At 39.5% G+C, this 18,168-nt stretch overlaps 1 protein-coding gene across 3 annotated transcripts in view; it reads left to right on the top strand.

The window, feature by feature from the left end:
- The window catches only part of ANK3 (ankyrin 3), a 308,020-nt gene that overhangs the window by 22,566 nt on the left and 267,286 nt on the right, over window positions 1-18,168 (top strand). The window contains exon 1 of one of the 3 annotated variants that reach the window (XM_026851825.1): window positions 12,571-12,733. The exons of 1 other annotated variant lie outside the window; for it this stretch is intronic. In XM_026851825.1, the coding sequence (XP_026707626.1) occupies window positions 12,731-12,733 (3 nt within the window). In that variant the 5' untranslated portion in view covers window positions 12,571-12,730. Of the gene's footprint in view, window positions 1-12,570; window positions 12,734-18,168 lie in introns of those variants that run through there. One more of the 3 variants, XM_026851824.1, reaches the window with a different exon arrangement.

Below are 18,168 nucleotides of genomic sequence, written 5' to 3'. Positions count from 1 at the left end.
GCAAGTCATCAGGGCTTGTTCTGTCCTTTTAAAGACGCTTCATCATGTATCCCTTCTTGAGCTTTATCCTGGAAATATAAGAGAAGCATAACTGATGGTAAATGTGTTTATCTGATGCGCCAGATCAATAGCATCCACTCAAACTGGCACAGATGTGCTAATAAGCATGGGTTCCTGCAGATTTTCTGTATATTTTTAAAGCTTTTAATGTGACTAATACATATGTATTTTCTTATTTAAAAGTATCAGGTACATTAATGCTGGAAACATTTTGAAAAATGTCTGGCTTTCTGTGGGGATGGGTAAGTATGGAAATACGAGAGAGGCTGGGAAGAGTAATTTTGTTCTGTCCAGCTGGTGCATTGTCAGATGTAAAGGCTCCAGACAAGGCCCTGCTCACTGGAAACAAAATCCGCTGCTTTCTCTTCACAGCGAAGTCCACTTAATGTGAAAACGTTCATACTATGTTGTACTGTGCGCTGTGAACTTGATACAGGGAGAAACACACTTAATTAACACTTTGCAGTGTTTACAGATTCATTAACAATTTGCCCATCTTCTCACTCTTCTGCCTTGTGTCTTCCATTTGCTGCTCTTCACTATTGTGCACAGTTTCAATGCACCTTATCGTCATGTAATACCTCCCTTCAGTGTAAAGGCAATATTTTTCACTATGGTTTGTAGAAGAGATTTGAGAGCTTAAATAGTCACTTGGCTTCTTTCTTCATTGACATGTCTTAAAGCGAGGCATTTATCTGAGAGGAAGGCATTTTAGGTGCAGGAAGCTAATCTTAGCCTTCTGTTTAGGGAAAGCAGCTCCTCTCTAGAGCCACGTGTGACTTGTGAACAGGCCCCAAGGGGTTGACGTGCCAGAACGTACAAGCACATGATGCTGTAGGCATGATGGCTGCTGAGATGCTGGAATTGCCCGCTCTGAGCTGCAGACCTCACCGCGTCTCTCCAAGACACCACTTCCTAACAGTGGAATGGAAATCCGGTGGAGTGGAAAATTGAGAAGCGTAATCTATGCCTACCTAAAAATCTCCTCTAAAATTTTTATTCTTCTTTGCCTCAGAGGCGCTGGCTGATTTCTCAGTGCTCTGGTGTGAGGTGGGGAGGGCTGGCGTGGCAGCTAGAGTATCTGTGCTGTCAGTGCAATGACGACTGCCTCTCCTGGTTCGGTGGACAGAGGTGCTTCAGGCTTTTATGTGCATTAGCTTTGGAGGGACCGAGCTCGTTTGCAACCACTTACTCCATGAATTTGAGCTGGGCAGTGGAGGCAGAATTTCAGGAATATTCTGTGCTAGGGGTGTGTTATCCCTCGCAGTCAGTCCCACTGTGCCCCCAGGCAGTCTCACTGGGTTTAAGCCTCCAGGATGAGATGATAGGAGGACCCATAGAATTTAGGCACTTAGGTGCTTTTCTACTTATACTTCTGATATGGCTTTGAAAAAAATCTCAACTCAGTTTTGCAGAAATGTCTGTTGTTATTAATGTGTCCATGACAGAATGAACTATAGAAATCAGAACAATGTACAAGCAGGGGGTTCCTCCCCAGATTGTCTCCTTCTGTCAGTTATACAAGTCAGTGGGATTTGGGAGTAGATTTCTAGATCTTTGATATGGAGTAGAGTGGGAGGAGGGAGGGATTGATGCTATCTCATAGGACAAGGGCTGTGTTCCTGCCTGAGATGGAAATGGAAAACATGTTTGTCCTCACTTTCAGCATGTGGGGATAACAGGCAGAGAGAGAATGTAGACTTCTAGCTAACGCAGGCCAGTGCTCCTAATAAAGTGGAGGAACATTTCCATTTTGTGTTGCAGTTAATTTTCAATCGTGTCCAGGCGAAATGAAGGAAGCCCACAAAGGACCCAATGGTGAAAAAGCAACTGATGACAATCTAAGAAATTGAAAAATCCAATTCAGTTTCTGTCACCAGTTAAAGCTTGAAACTGTTTAATTTGAAAAAGAAATAAAACATGCCTCTGGCTGGCTTATCACTCAAATTACTTTTGCATTATTTCAGCTGATTTCAAAGCCACGTAAACGGGGAGGGGGTGCGGGAGGCACCGTCTCTGTTTACTGTACAGGAACTCTTTAGTTCTCTTAATGTGTTTAAATAAGCAATTACACTGCAGGGAAGGAATATATTGGTTTAATGCAAGATGTCTTAGAGCTCCTTTAGTCTTTTCCATTGTCTCTTGTAAGGAGACGACGAGCTGCTGCTTTCTTCACAGGTGGCATTCAGCCAGCCCAAACCTGCTAGTTATTTGTTGTCATGGTTATCCCGTGCATACATGCCATTCACCGGACAGCCATCATAAAATATTGAACGTTCAGAGATGTTTCGGGGAGGAAAGGATGGTGTGTTTATAGTGAGAAAGCAGTCAAAAAAAGGGAAGACGGTTTGAAAAATCACAGCCTTCAGTTTGGGTTGCTGTTTTGAGATGTGAAAGAGCCTAAGACAAGAAATTCCTGTTAAAGTAGGATCATGAATTGTTTCTCAATAGTAGCATAGAAGCCACAATTATAATCAGACTCCTTTTATGCTGCAGTCTGTGTGAGGTAAGGACCTGGTCCTTGTCTTTAACCTTTCTACCATCTAAACAGTAAGAAACTGGTGAGCAAAAGATGTGATCAACGACAGTAGAATGACCAGGATGGTTTCATGTGTCTTTAAATGTTACCGTTGAATTATTTCTCTTTTGCATAGAAGATACAAATTTGGAAGGCATCTTAGGATGGAGGGCAGTAACAAAAAGGGCAAGTTGGAGAGTAAGTAGGGAGAAAACCTCTTTGTGGGACAACAAGGGATCAGGAGGAGCAAATGGTCAACCAGCAGCGGGGAGAGGCTCAGGGTTCAGTGTAGAGTGATCACCAGGGCACTGTTGCTGTCCTCGTGTTTTGACAGACTGAACAGCTCAGTTTCCTCCAAAAGGCTGGCAGTTTGTTGGGACCTTCGAAGGGAGTTTGTAGGATGGAGAGGCCTGCTAGAATTTTTTAATTTTTTTTCCCCCTCCCTTGTAGGCAAATGCCTGCTGCTGCTTGCCCAGCAGACCTTGACCTGATCTCCAGAGCCCCAGGGGAAGTCTGTCCTCTCCGTCACCCATGAGGAAATGGGGGACAGAAATTTTCCCCATATTGTCATTGCTGTAGCTTTTCATATGAAATCTTACATTACCCCTAGCTATACCTTCTAGCTATAAACTGAAAAGCAAGCTGTTTCACAAGCTGTGCTCAGTGAACCGGTAGTTATTAGGAGAATGAAAATAAGTTAGTTCTTAAAGCACTGATGTTTTCTTCATTACTATAAGTAATGCACGGCCTGGAATTGGTATGATTGACACCTGTAATGGTATCCTCATGTTTGTATTTCTAACAAGCCTTTTGCCAGGTCTCTCTCGAAGCAATATAGACTGGGTTTGGTATACAGAACCATACTTCTGAACATGATGAGGAGTTGCCCAAATAGTCTTTGCAGCTGCAGAAGAACAGTGTGACATGGGAAACTGAATCTGTGCAGCTTAATGATTTTTTTCTTAGCCTTCACCGTCTTCCCAGTCCTCTACCCTCAAGTCATTTTCTAGAGCTCCGTATGTCTGTCTGCACAGAGTGGGACAGGCAGCTGTATGTTCAGTTGGAGCTGGCTGATGAAAACCAGCCATGGTAGTTAGAGTTCTATTTCAGTATCATTTCTACCGATGGCTTCAAACCATACTTGTGGCAAAATCTTTTTGTAAAGGTGGCGGGCAGGCAAGGAGTTGTGCTCTTTCTCCAGGTGGAGATCGCTTAGTTTGTGCAGAGCTCTTAAGTGACTCACTCAAAAAATATTTGCCAGGGACACTGCGCAGTGAATAATGTGGTATCTTTTACTTACAGTGCCAATAGCTTGGTTCTCACTTGCAGAATTACTTGTGTGACTGAACCAGAGTTGCTTGCTGCTATTGCAGAAAAGGAAGCTTGAGTAGCAGCCTCAATAACTTAGAGAAACAAACCAGACAGCAACCTAGCTGAGAATTGAGAGATGGAAACGTGTAATTACCTATTAATCCACACAGAATAAATAACATTAAACTGATATATGAAGTACAGGAAATAATTGAAATTCCCCAGTGATTTTTCACACGTGTGGGAGTATCCATCATGGTTGAAAATAGAAGACCTAATTAAGTTGTTTTTCGTGGCAGGTTGCAAACACTTGTTTATTTTTAAAGGACTTTTCCAGCAAAGTTATGGTAAAGGTTGTCCAAGTGACAGGAATTAAAATACTAGTAGAAATTGCACAGCTCTTCTGGAATAGTATTTTTGGTTGCTGTGTGTTCTGTTTCCATTAATTGTAAAGGTCAGTTCTCTGAAAAACCCTGTAGCAGGTTTGTTTTCTTGGGGTTTTTTCTTCATTTATTTGTGGGTTTGTTTTTTTTTTCACTAGGCTTCCCAGAGCATCTCCCAGTGTCCTCATATAGTATTCTTATTCAATCTAGCTCATCAGTATTGAATATTCCCCTCCTAAGTTTCCTACAGTGTCAAAATAAATACTTTAGCATAGTTTATGAATCCATGGCAAAATATGGTTAATAAATTAGACCCACTCTTAATATGCTGCACAATCGCCTTTATGTATTTCACAAGAGCACAAAACCGCATGTGCTATAAACTTCATAACATCTCAGCAGGATTTTTGATGCGGATAAATGTCCTGAGCTGAATTCACCTTTTGGGGAATGTTTTGCAGGAAGATTGTTGTAAACTCAGGTATAGAGATGCCCAAATCTAATTTTGGAGGATCCTTACCCTGTTGTCCACCGGAAATTATCTCACTCCGCTGCCTTTTTGATTGCAGCTTCTGAGATGGGTAAAGCACCTCTCTGAGCTCCAGCTGGCTTCAGGTGCTAAGGCTAATACCTGCAAACATTTCAGTCTCTTCCAGGATCTGCAAAGCCTGCTTAACTTATCTGAAATTCATAAATTCATAGCACACAGAGCTAGGAAGAATCACGGTGATTAAACTCTTCCACAGCATGAGGCAGAGAATTTCACTCTGATTTCTTTAACCAGCTCCATAATTTGTAGTTCAACAGAAGTATGTTTTTTAGAAAGATGTCTGATTTTGCTTTAAAAATTCTCAAAGTATGTATTGTACTTTTCCACTAAATAATTTCCTTAAGTGTCAATGGGGTGTGTTTGGTTTTTTTTTTTGTATTCTGGCATTAGTGTAATTCATTATGATGTGCTTGTGCATGCTGTTTAATGAGGTTGATTTGGTATTTATTGAAATAATTGTGGTATATATAACGCTTGTGAATGCCAGTTCCATGAGGTAAATTTTGGTATTTTTGGATGAGGTGCCAAGTGTTGTCTTGATGCCAAATAAGGCATGGTACTTCATGGAAAACAATGCCCGTGTTGTGACTGAAAGGGTAAGTATTTCCTTTCATGAAATAAGTAGTGGATCAAAAGCAAGCTCCTTGTTATTTATTTTTTTTTTTTCCAGCTGTGGAATTAGCTGGCATTGTACCAAAAGCAATAGAAATTATTTCAGTGAAGAAAGCATTAAAACTACTATAAAGCCACTGTTTTTCTGACAAATTACCAGGAGAGAGAGTGTAGGAGGGAAAACTTTGATGAAAGTGCAAAATTTATTCCTCTCATCAAATTTTGAACTGCGTTTTGTTTCAGCCTTCTCAGGTAAGTGCTGCTGTCAGGATGCAGAAAACATGTCCGAGAGTTTTGGAGAATCCTTTTTAAACCGCACTCTATATTTTCAGTCTTTACCTTTCCAAACTGTCCTTAAGAGAAGCCTGGTAAAAAGGCATCACGTTTACTCAGGAACCTTTTGGGATTCAGGCCATATATACAGTGATCACGTGGAAAAACTGATCCCAGCAGCAGTTTTATTTTCAGTCCGACCTTAACAACTGCGTCCATCTTTTTTTTTTTTTTTTTTGTATGAGAGTCCTGAAGAGATAGGCTATGGGTGTGGGATATCTGAGACGTGGTCAGATGATGAATTTCTGCTAAGATGCAAATTAATGCTCAAGCGCTTCAGGGATTTTCTTGTGAAATAAGTTTTCTTGTGTCGCAATTTCTCATAGTTCCAGCTTGTTGAAACCCTGTGTAAACTGAAGTTGGAGCCATCTGCAATCACTAAAAAATTAAACTCCAGGAGATAACCACTACATTCTGGTTTAGTTTGTACATCTGTTGTTGCTATGTGCCTTCACAAGATTATTGGACAGAAAAACTATTTTGCTTTAGCCAAACAGTAAGGACAGCAAGTTTTCTATCCTTGTGCCTTCACTGTAAATTGGAATTAATGCGTTTTTCTCTAGAAAAGCATTTGCTGACTTTTTTTCTTCTGACAAAGTAGTTGTATGTGGAGTGAATATCAGTTTTCAGGAATTATTCTGGGATTTCTTTGGTTGTATTGGTGTTCTTTGTTGGGTATTTTCCTGTGGGGCCGTTTGCCTTTAGACTGTCTCCTGAGCTACCAGCCCGTCTTCTAGGGGGATAAAATGTCAGGTCAGGTATTGTTAATGGAACCTTTGCCTTTTTCCTTTGCTCTGTGTGAACGTGTTCGTGTGTGATTCAAAAGAAGGTATAGGGTGGATATATGATTTAATTGCAGCCTAGCTAAACTTCTCAGTGGCATGAGACCAGTTAACTATGGATGGAAATCTTTTTTGAAACAGCTGCCTCAGTCATTTTCAGTTTAGTTGTTTTTATCTGATTGCAACACATCTGTTTAGAGATTTATTTTTTTGCTACCAACAGCTGTGGTCAGGAGTGACATACATGACCCTTGTGTTATTTTCATGAGGTGAATCTTATTCTGCTTGCTCCTAAAATTAAAATCGCTTTTTCATTTCAGAATAATGCAAGTCTTCCTCTACTGTCGAAAATCAGTGTTTTAAAAAATGTCATGTGTCATTTTAAAGGTTAAAGGTGTTTCCTTTAGTGTCCTGCAGACTTCTACACAGCCTTTATTTCTCAACAGTCCTTGGTTCTTAACAGTGAATTGCAGGGCATGAAAAATGATGCCTGAAAGACATAGCAGACTTTTTTTAAAATTTTGAAATGTGAATGGAGCAAAAGGACATTTCATAATATTCGTATTATTCACTTCTGTATAGAAAAGAACTTCTGGATTTACATTCCTTCACTGACTGCAGATAGTAAAAACTGGAACCATACTGTGTGTTGATGTCATAAAATCAAAAGGAGTGAACAGAAGGAAGTCTACCTCATTTGGTAGAAATCGGATCCAAAATCCACTTAATGAATCAACAGGTTTTGTTCAATTTCATTAAAACACACGACAAATTTTATGCGAGAATCAGTGCTCCAAGATCTGGTAGTCAGCTTCTTATAGTCTGTCCTGCCAGAGTAAACCCCGAGCCTCTGCCCAGCTGCTTAACAGGAGCTGATGCACAGGGCTGCTCATTCACTGATGGTTGGTATTCGCAGCGGTTTTTCTGTTCTGGGACGGATGTTAACGTTGTTCAGATGATGGATCTCCATTGCCTTTAGGGACTGGAAGTAGGTCTCTATTCATCTGTCTCCTTTCCCACCCTGCTGGTGGAGTGGGAGAATTTCTTGGGGATTTGTGACAGCTCCCGTAGGTGAAGGTGACTATCAGCACTGTCACCAGTTGTGAAACCAGAACCATTGCTCTGTAAAGATAGGCCTGAGTAGTAAATAGATCATGACACTTCTGAGGTGTCTGGAGTCTCAGCTGAAGTGCTGAAGCAAACCTCCATTGACATGTACTTCCCTGCAGACCAGAGAACCTCATAGCCTTTTTCAGACTGTTTGGTTTAGACATAATGTGTGGAATTACTGGTTTGCTGATGAGAGTATTTTACCGCATTTAGTGCAATGATTTTTTTTTTTTTTAATTTCCTGTTTATTCTATGCAAGAGAAAAATCAATCTTTTAGTTACCTTTTTGGTAGCAGAAGGTAACGGTATCACCTGGAGAACAGCACTGAGACAACAGGATTATAACTTAAGAGCTGAGTAGAGCTGATATGAAGTTTGACTGGACATGTATGGAGAGGAGATTTTCCCTAAATTGTTCTTAATTTGTTGATTTTTATTTTTTTTTTTTCTGGGCATTATCATCTCTGCCTATGCCAACAGCTGTTTATCTTTCTGGAAGTCCTAATTTTCAGCATCCTACATGTTTTCAGAGAAGGTACCGTGCTATTGACATCATTTTGACTTTAGGATGCAACACCTAAATGGAGCTCAAAGTCATGCCGGGACACTTGTCACTTGACCAGACTTTTTCACGCTGCTTTTACATTATATTCAAAACCTCGTTCAATTCCATCTATCCCATCTCATACTCTACCCTAGTCTTCAAAAACTGATTAGTCTAGTTTCAGACCCTGTAAGGTATTTTGTTCTTGTTCATACTTGTTCTCCTAGATTTCCTTCTATTCTGATTTTTTTTTTCTTATTTCTGTTCTGACTAGTGCTCCTCTTCTTGCTACTCCTTAAATAACTGTGCTTTCACTAACCAGGTGTAGATTTTCTTCCCTTCTTAATACCACTGTATTATGAAATAGTGGGAAAGTCTTAAATGGGAGAAAAAGTAATGTATGCTTTTTTCATACCGATCCTCTGCTAACCTTGACTGTGCTCTGAGACGTCTTCCCTTCTCCTATCATCTCTTGGCTTGGTGTTTCATACTGCAGAGTTCTAAAATCTGTCACTTTCTGTTCACTTCTCCTGATGTAAAGTTGGCTTATGCAATGGTTTTCTCTTGGCTGGGTTTGTTGTAAGCTCATCCCTTTTCTGTCAGCTCTGACTACCCTTTTCCCCCCAGACTTTCTGGGTGTTTGGCATGTGCTTTTGCCATGCTGCTCCTTTAATCTCTATCTTTCTTCATGAACTTAATATTCCATATCCTGATTTATAAGACTTTTGCCCAGCTCGGTCACTGACTCTATCCCATTCTCTGCTTTTCACACCTTCAGAGATCTTAGCAGAGCTCTCCTGCATAAGTTTTAGCTGATTAGTTGGGTTTTTTCTTTTAATCTTGCCTGGCTGTTGTTCAGAACAGGGGCCAGCTCTTCTGGTTCTCCCTTCATCTCCTGTACAGAGCATATTCAGGCAGGTGGAAGCATACGACAAAGTTGGTGTTATTTTTCAGTGCTGTCTTTCTGCGGAAAATCGGGAATTGGAAAGCAAAGGAAAATTCTTGGTTTGTCTCTGGTGGGAAGTGTGCTCATTTCTCTTGTGGTAACTTGTTGGCAGCTGAGAAAATAAACCTGACCCCCTTGGTTTTTATAATTCCCTACCAGACTTGAAATGAAGTTTGTTCCCTGGAAATGCAGCAGTTGAAAATAACTTCATTACTAGTTCCTTTAATGTAAAATGTAAGGTCTCATTCATAAATTTCTCCTTGAATTCATTAGTACGTTTTCTTCCATCCTTCAGAACACCTTTTAACAATGGTCCATTTGGCTGTGTTGTGTTTTTTTCCTAAATAATGCTTCTGGTTTCCTCAGATAGCAGAACTTTGATAGCAAAGAACAACTTCCGATTCATAAATCTTTGTAGGAATGGCACAGGCACTTGGTCAAATGCTGAAGAAACGTTGTGCTGTGATTTGTTGTGGTAGATGTTCTTCTCTCCGGTCTAATGACATAAGGCAAAAATTGCCCATGCAAGGAAGAATCCTAGTGCAGGAGGTCTTGCTTCACATTTATTCTTTACGTTACTCTCTGGCTGGAATCAATTCTCAAGAAGGCTATTTGCCATCAACTTCTAATAACCTTATATCCTTCAGCACAGCTGCTGCTGTTGGGGTTTTCTTTTTGTGCTTCAGCCTTCCTTGCTGTTACTGCCTCTCCAAAAGAGCATAGAGAATATATGTGCTCCTTGTCCTTTTCTTAGCTTTTGCTGTTGATTGTAAGGTCTTGGATTGGGTCTGTGACTGTTTTGCAGAAATACCTCCAAAATTGCTACTGGCCACTTTGTGAACCTGAGGCCGTGCTTGCAAAGCCCTTAGCTGTTGTTTTTGTCCAGCTGAGACCTTTTCACAGAATCACAGAATCATCTAGGTCGGAAAGGACCCTGGAGATCATCTAGTCCAGCTGTTCACCCAGCACAGTTCCCACCTACAGCATATCCTTAAGCTCTAAATCGACCCTACTCTTGAACACCTCCAGGGATGGGGACTCCACCACCTCCCTGGGCAGCCCGTTCCAACGCCCAACAACCCCTTCTGGAAAAAAATGCTTCCTAATATCTTTTGTTCAAAGGCTCTGTGGGCAATGGCTGTCCCCTTTCAGTTTATCCCCATCCTTGGTGTGATCAGCAGCTGTGGCACCTTTCAGAGGAGCTGTTATTAACTCTGTGTATTGCCACTGGGATGCCAAACACAAAGTAGATTTCAAGAGAAGAGAGTCAATGACCTCACGAGATGCTGGTTTCCCCATCAGCTGAAGAGATCCCTTGTTTGCTAACAGACTGTTAACTAGTTTGTTCACACAAGAATGGGCCTCCCAGTGCTCAATACTTCCAACCAAAGAACAGTTAAGTGTGTCTACTCAGGATTGGATTCCTGGCTCGGCAGCTGAGCATTATAAATCAGTTTAACTCCAGGTGTGCTGTGTGTCTGGAGGCTCCGTACCGGTGTCGGTAGAGGTTGACTGAGATAATCTGATAGGTCACTTGGGCCGTGTCTGCGTGGCACAACACGACGTTACGCAGACATACCAGAAATCTCTGTGCAGGTCCTCAGAATCGATGCAGCTGAGAAGCAGACTGGACTAAACTCAGGGGTTGTGTGATGTACCTAGGCTGGTTCTGATACTCGGGTATCTTAATTTCTTACTTCCATGGTGCAGTATGAACTGTGTATAATGAGTTCCTTTTCAACCAGACATCTTTGTAGCTCTAATTAAAAACCTGTAAACAATATTTTCCAAGTTACAGTAAAACTCTGTACTTAAGCCTAAACAGGACATTGTAAGACTTTTTATATACCTGCAAAGATACTTTGAACTATGCATTTATTCAAATAAAAATGATAAAATTGTCTACACTTGTGACATGTATGTGTCTGTTTATCAAGGTGTCTATATGACTAATGTTTTTACTTATGTATTTCCTTGATATTTTCTGTTAGGAGATTGTAGGAGGCTTTAAAATTAATTTTGACCTTATCACTATGACACGGACATCAGTTAGCAGCATGAGATTTTTCTTATGTTCTCTTGGTGTTTACTTTGCTGGTGAATCTAAGCTTGCTGTCATCTAACCTCTGCACTCTGTGTTTGAGTAACTCTGGGAATACCTTCTTCTAAAAGCATCCACATTTTATATTGAAATATATTTTAAAACTAGAATTCATTTGATATATCGAGAGAACTAATTCTTTCCACAGTCTCTCCTGGAGGATGGTTAATTTTCTGTGTAAAATACCGTAATGTTACATAAACACAGAGGAAACTAAGATATAAATAAGCTTGTTGTGTAGATACTTTGTAATAATTTTTTAATAAATCTAATACTTCTTTATGAAAGGAAATACCTGATATTTTTAACAAATTAGTTCCAAAGAAAATTGTTGAAATTAAAAATTATATTTAATGAGCAAGCATAAATGATGAATTGTTATTCTTGGAGAGATGTAATTAAATAATATATGAACTGGTTATTCAGAGCAGCTGACAGCAAATTACTCTTTCTAGGTTTTCACTTGCTATTTATTGGCTTACTAAAAATGCATGAGTGACCTAAATTTAATAAATTTATGTTTGTATTGTAGGCTAAGCAGAAATAAGTAACCATATAAAGTCATCATAATAAATCTTTAAAATATACGAGAATAAATTCTCATTTTCCCTGCTGCCCAAGGAGTCTAAATGAGTACCTTGTATTACCAAGGAGTCTGTGTGAGCACTACACTCTTGAGATTTTCTTTGTCCTATCTATTGTATTGGAAACATTCTTTTTAATAAGCTATTCAGTTATTTTCTCATAACTAACAAATCCGATGCTTGTTCTCAACATCTGTGGCTGTAGTATGTTAAGAACGGGAGCGCATGCGGTTTTGATCTCCCATACCTTTGTAGGATGTAGATTTTCTTGCACGGTGAATGTTACAAGTGCAAACTGCTTTGAGACTGTAATCGGGAGCGGGGTTTACTGCTTCTATTTGTGGCTCCTTTGAGCAGCCAGTTGCCTAGGAGATCGCTGGCAAAACCCCAGCAACTCCTTGCACCACGTTAGCCTATAAAGTAAGCGCTGCAACAGATCTAGTGACAATCATTAGACACTTCCTGAGAAAACACCCTGGAGGTTTTAGGAGGGTTTATATTTCCACCACCTGTTTCATTGTCACATCTGTTCTTCAGCAAACAGAAAGGGAAATGTTTATTATCTCTGAATAAATATAATATTTGTTTCTTTCCTTAATATAACCAATCAATGTCTATTAAAAACCCTTTCCTTCCTCGCGTAATCCTTCTTTGTGTCAGAGATAATTAGCAGCCATCTAATAAGATTATTTAACTTCTGTGATTAGTGAGCTCAAACCCTGTGCTTTTCCTTTTGCAGGTAAGTGAATGTGGCACTGAGCATCTCTATCTCCATTATTATCACTCTTTGGCTCTTATTTCTGATGCCAGTTTATGGAATGAAAGCATTAAAGGCAATAGGAGAATACTGACATGCAGGTACTGTGGATGCTATTGGCGTATATATTCTGAGGAAGATGGTAAGTGGGATGTTTTCCATCTTCGCATACATCACGATAGCATTTTTAATAATTTGCCACTGACATCTAGCAGCAGCCTGTTGTGCTCTTGGAAACCAGCTCTGTGTGGCATTGCTGAAAGGAGGATAAAATGGGAGCTGCTTTGTTGGATTGGTGGATACTAGTTTTCTGCAGATTATTTTTTTTCTTTTTCCTGGTTTGCAGGACATGATTCTTTCTGAACAATTGTTAGCATTTTCCTTTGGATTTGAATGTTTTAACTTGGAAACGGGATACTTTTTGGAGAGATGTTCCAGCATGGTGTAATTAAACATTAACTGTCAAACTAGAAAGAGATATTCCAGGGCGGTGCAATTAACCATAGATTATCAACCTAGAAGGAGAGATACACAACCAGAAATGGATATTGTGTACCCTGCTGAAAATGATGGGATTTTTCAGCTGAGCATGTGTCAAGAAAATATTCTTAGAGCACTCAGAGGATTTGTAATTAAATCTAATTTGAACAAGATAATTGCATTGCTCTTTATAAATTGGAAATTAGTCAGTCAGGTTTTACAGGTACTTAATCGTGCTCCAGGAGATGCCCGATGCAGGGGAGAATTTCAGTGAAATGGAAATGTACTGCTGTGAACTGAAGTTTAACAGAAAAATAAAAGAATGAGCTTGCTCATCTTGGTGTTAAGGCAGATGGAATTCCAAGTGAGGTTAGTATTATGCTGCATTTTCACAGAAGGCAAAATAGATTTTGCTTTCTTCAGCAGCATCTATTCATAGTCTTAAGGTACGAATGCCTTTGAGCAGGTCTGCTGAAATCCTTATAAACAAGGGCTGTTCCCTGGATGGTGTTTCAAACACCGACTTTTACATGAAGTATCTCTACAAGTATTATTATTGAGTGAATGTCTTTAAGATGTATCGTCCCCTTTAGTCCCTGCTTTGCTCACAGATTTTCTAAGGTGTTTCAAAATACTTTCAAAGGGACAAATTACTCCTCCTCTAGGGATACAGGTTCCTAGCTCCTCATGGCCTTTCACCCTTGCAGAGGACCCAAAAGCCAGTCTACTTACTGCTGTGATGCTTTCTCCACAGTCTAGAGGCAATGGCAAATGAGTTTTCCTGCTGCATTCAGAAGGTTAAAAGAAGCTTCTATAATGTTGATATACTAGTGTCTGTCACGATATTGCTTAGCCTTAGCAGTCACAACTGCACATACCCATATTTCTAAGAATTAAATGAGAAGAGGTTTATCCCTTAAATGAGAATTTTGATGATGGGAAGAGTCAGTGAGATTTGCTTCATGGAACTACTAGTTAATTCAGTGCAACATCTTTTCTGATTAAACTGTTCATTCTGGGAGAAAGCCAAAATGATTTCCTACCCTTAGTGCACAGGAACCCATGAATTCTTGGGCTTTCTCTTTGTGAATGAATTTCATTGCTTGTTGTAACATCTTCTGTCATCTTTAACATATGGCAAAATAGCTGAAAACCTGTTTACAATAGTTAAAACTACTGACATGCAGTCTTTATGGGAGACAAAATACCAGAATATCAAATATGTTATACAATAGGTTATAAAGAAAAAAGTATAGGCACTGAATATCTGGGTTCATTGAATGCCTCACTGCAATTCTTATGCGATAATTATTTATTCGTAAACCTTTTATATCATTATTTTTTTCCTGCTGTCTATATACACGTGTATATATGTGTGAATATATTGACATAATATAGTTTTTCCTCTACAAACATGGGTTTTAAACCCTCTGGGATATACATGAAATAATATTTATCATTCCAGAATATTTAATCACATCATCTGCATTTCTTGACTAGGTGGTTTACATTATGGTATTTGTTATTGCGATCTCTCCTTGTTTAAAACTAGTATGATTCACAAAATGGTATAAAATGCCTGCGGTTTTGGTTTTAGCATTGCTTACATGCACAAGGAATTTCTGTGACAGGATTATTAGAACAGTAAAGTTTTGGAGACTGACTGTAAAAATCCATTTTTTCACTTTTATAAAAAGTTACCTTGATTTTTATTTTTTTTTTTCTAAAGCTTAGATTGTTCTCACTTATTTAATAGTCTGAGGGAGAGTGAGTGGAAGGGAGGAGAAAAGGAACAAGAAGATCCAAACATAACTAGGGACAATTATTCTTCTGCCCTCTCCCATGAGATGTCAGAGGAAGCTGTTTTGTTGTCATTTGACACATCCGGCCAAAGGGAGGGTTTGTAATGAAAGATGGGTTGTGAGGCTGTCAGGGGTGTTGGGACCATCCAGCTGGAAACACCTGATGGAGTGAGACAATCTGAGAGCGAGTTTGGGATGAAAACTAGCTGGCTTGATCGACAGAAACAAGACTGAGGTAGTACTGAAAGGGAGAAAAGCAACTGGAAAAGATGGAGACTGTAGTGAGATCCAGCCTGACAGAGCATCTTTGTTACTTGGGTACCATCATCTGTGTCTGACGGCTCAAGCTGATACGGCTGTTTTACAGGCTGCGGGGAGCTGTACCTCAGGCTTATTTCAGTAACTTACATGGGTGAGCATCACTGGTTCACCTGTCAAGTTGTCACATTTGAAAGCCAAGTTGTCACAATGTCTTAAGTACACTCTTTTCTTATTAGGACATTATTAATTTGCAAAGTGGCAAATTGCTTGAAGAAAACGTTATACTGGGCTGTCCTAACTTTCAGTGAATCCCCAGGAATGGATGAACTACTGGCTTTGTTCTGTGGAAGGAAACTTCTAACAGCCTCAGGAAACTCTTCACTCTCTCTCACCAGTAGCAAGCACAATTAGTTGTGCTCATCAGAAACAACTAAATCAAGAACTTCCAGAATAATGACAACAGGAGAATTGTGTGACTGCCCTAGCTCTGAGGCTGCGTTTCCTTTAGGCTGAATGGCAAAGTCATATACTCTCCTGCAACTTTTAATGATGAGGGCTATCTGACATGATGTCGTGAGGACTTGGTTTCTCTGTATTAATTTTGCAAAGCTCCTATAAATACCGGGGCTGAATCGTTAAAAAAAAAAAAAAAACCACTAGCAGGTTAAAGTTTATTGGCATTCTTGTTGAATAACCTTCACGTGCAAGTAGTTGTGAAACTGCAAGGAGATCCTCCCAGACGACTCCGAAATTGGCTTTATAGCACTTCAGCATTGCAGTTTTCCCTTGTCCTGTCTCCCATTCTGTAGTCAAAGGTCTTTGGGGAATCTGTAACTGTCAGGAGTTTGTGGGTTACATACAGGTCAGTAAAACCCTAGCTTCCCAAAGTAGCTGAGTTTATTAATATGGAATAAATTTAAACATCTTGTTTTGAACTGCAGTGCAACAAGTACGCTGTAACAAATTTAAATTGGTAAATACATTGGATATTTTCTTGACCTGTATATTGGTTACCTCTAGAACAGTGCTGTTGATTCATCTGATAATATGCTCTGATCGTGGTAAGTTGGCATACCGCTTTGTTCTTATGACATTATGTATATAAATGCCACTGAAATATATCTATCTAGTACTAAATAAATAATCAAACATGCTACTTAGATTTGAAATGAGTCTGTATTCATCCCCTTTAGCTTATTTTATGCTTGTGAAAAGTATTCGTTTGTTAGCTTAGCATTCATTTTTGCCAATTAGGATCTACTATTTGCATTAAGAATTGTAAATGAACATTCATTTTTGAGGTGCCACCTGCTCTTTATTATGTCCGTGTTCTATTATTATGGGTGCAAAGTGCTATTTGTGAAGGATTGATGACTGTGTATTAGATACCCATTAACTACTTTGCATCTGAACTTACCAGTTTATTCAGAAGCCTTTTTTTTAAGTATACTCATCTGATAACATGCACAAACACACAGACTCTACAGTTGCTGGTAGAATGAAACCCTGAGGAGCTGGCACCATTAAAAGTGGAGAAAAAGGGGTAGTATTATCCTGATTTTTGGTTGTTTTTGTTTTTTTTTTTTTTGTTCTTTCCACTGGAAGAAAATCCAGTTTGGTCATTTATATTATGTGCTCTATCAACTCCCTAGGTGATTTCCCATGAAAATTGGAAAGGTTTTTTGATGGTGGCATTGTTGCTGAATATCAACGCTGTCTGCCACAGGAGTAGAAACTTCACTGAGGTTGCCTGTTTCCTACCTGAGATTTTTGGCGTTGTAGCTTCTGAATTACTGTGGATGTGTGGTCATGCATGTCCCTTAAGGCTAAGTTGAGATTTGTGTGATTCATTATTTACCTCTTTTTCTATTTTTAATTTGGAGTTCCAGAACAAAATTTGCAGACTAAGAACCCGACTCCTCAGAGGCTCTTCTTTCAAGGATAAGCAATTAAATCAGTAGTTAAATTTCATTTTAATGAAAAGTAACACCCAACCCTCCCCAGGTGAATATGGCTGGTTAGGTATTTTGCAAATGTTCCATTTAGCTGAATTTCACCATCATATTATGTTTTTAAATATGTCTGTGGTTAGTTACTTCATGATTCTTTTTTACTAGCTTCATGGTTTTTCCTTATACAAAATTGCCATGATTTATGATCAGATCACAGCTACTATTTACCCTTGCTGTTTCATTAGAGGGATGTCCATACTAAGATGCTATCCTGTTTTCTGTAGGATAAAAGCAGGAGGTAGCCAATTCAGGATGTTTCCCAGTAAACTTCTAGCCTCCAGCAAAAATACTGGCAAATCCTTGTTTGTGAATCACGTGGGTGTTTGCTAAAGTTGTTGAGGTGAGAAAATCTTAGCTATAAACTTATCATAATGATGGTATGACTTGTGTATTCTCAGAAACTTGTGTGTGTATATTCTGCTTATATGGGTGATAATTATAAAAATAGAAAAGTAGATGTAAAAAAAAATTTTGTTTTTTGAGAGATAGAACTATGTTCGTCTGTTGTGTTTCTCTGGTGGCAATTAGGACAGAACAAAAGTTGAAAAACTCTTCCGGTCTCTCCCTTTAGCCCTATGAGGTTGGGGAGCGGACAAGATGAGCACTGCCCTGTGTAGGTTGGGGATCCTGGTGAAGTTGAGAGTAAGGCTTGGAAAACACGTAAGCTGATATTTGGCCGCTAAGGTTCTGTCTTATTTATGTTTTATCCCTCATTCCTGAAGCATGGTGTTAATGACTTCTGTGGTGCAATGGCAAGTGGGACCGAAAATGCGTTTCATGGCAGAAGAATGCTTGATCTTTCCTTTTAACACGGAAGGCGAGTGCATTATCTGCACTTCTGCCTTTTTGTGCTGACTTGTTCTTGGCTAAAGCTCTGTCCCAAGGTGCACGCTCAGGATATTCCCTGGTGGATCCCCCGCAGAGGAGAAGAACCACCAGGGTGGCACGGCAGGCACTCCCTTGCAGAGCTTTAGAAAACGTTGTTAATTTGTATTGCCTGTGTGAAGAGCACTCGATTCCAG

Source organism: Athene cunicularia (assembly GCF_003259725.1).
Source record: "Athene cunicularia isolate RWA chromosome 6 unlocalized genomic scaffold, athCun1 chr6_part2, whole genome shotgun sequence".
Classification (NCBI taxonomy): domain Eukaryota; kingdom Metazoa; phylum Chordata; class Aves; order Strigiformes; family Strigidae; genus Athene; species Athene cunicularia.
The sequence above is the reverse complement of the archived record's forward strand: the minus strand, read 5'-3'. Positions and strand labels throughout refer to the sequence as shown.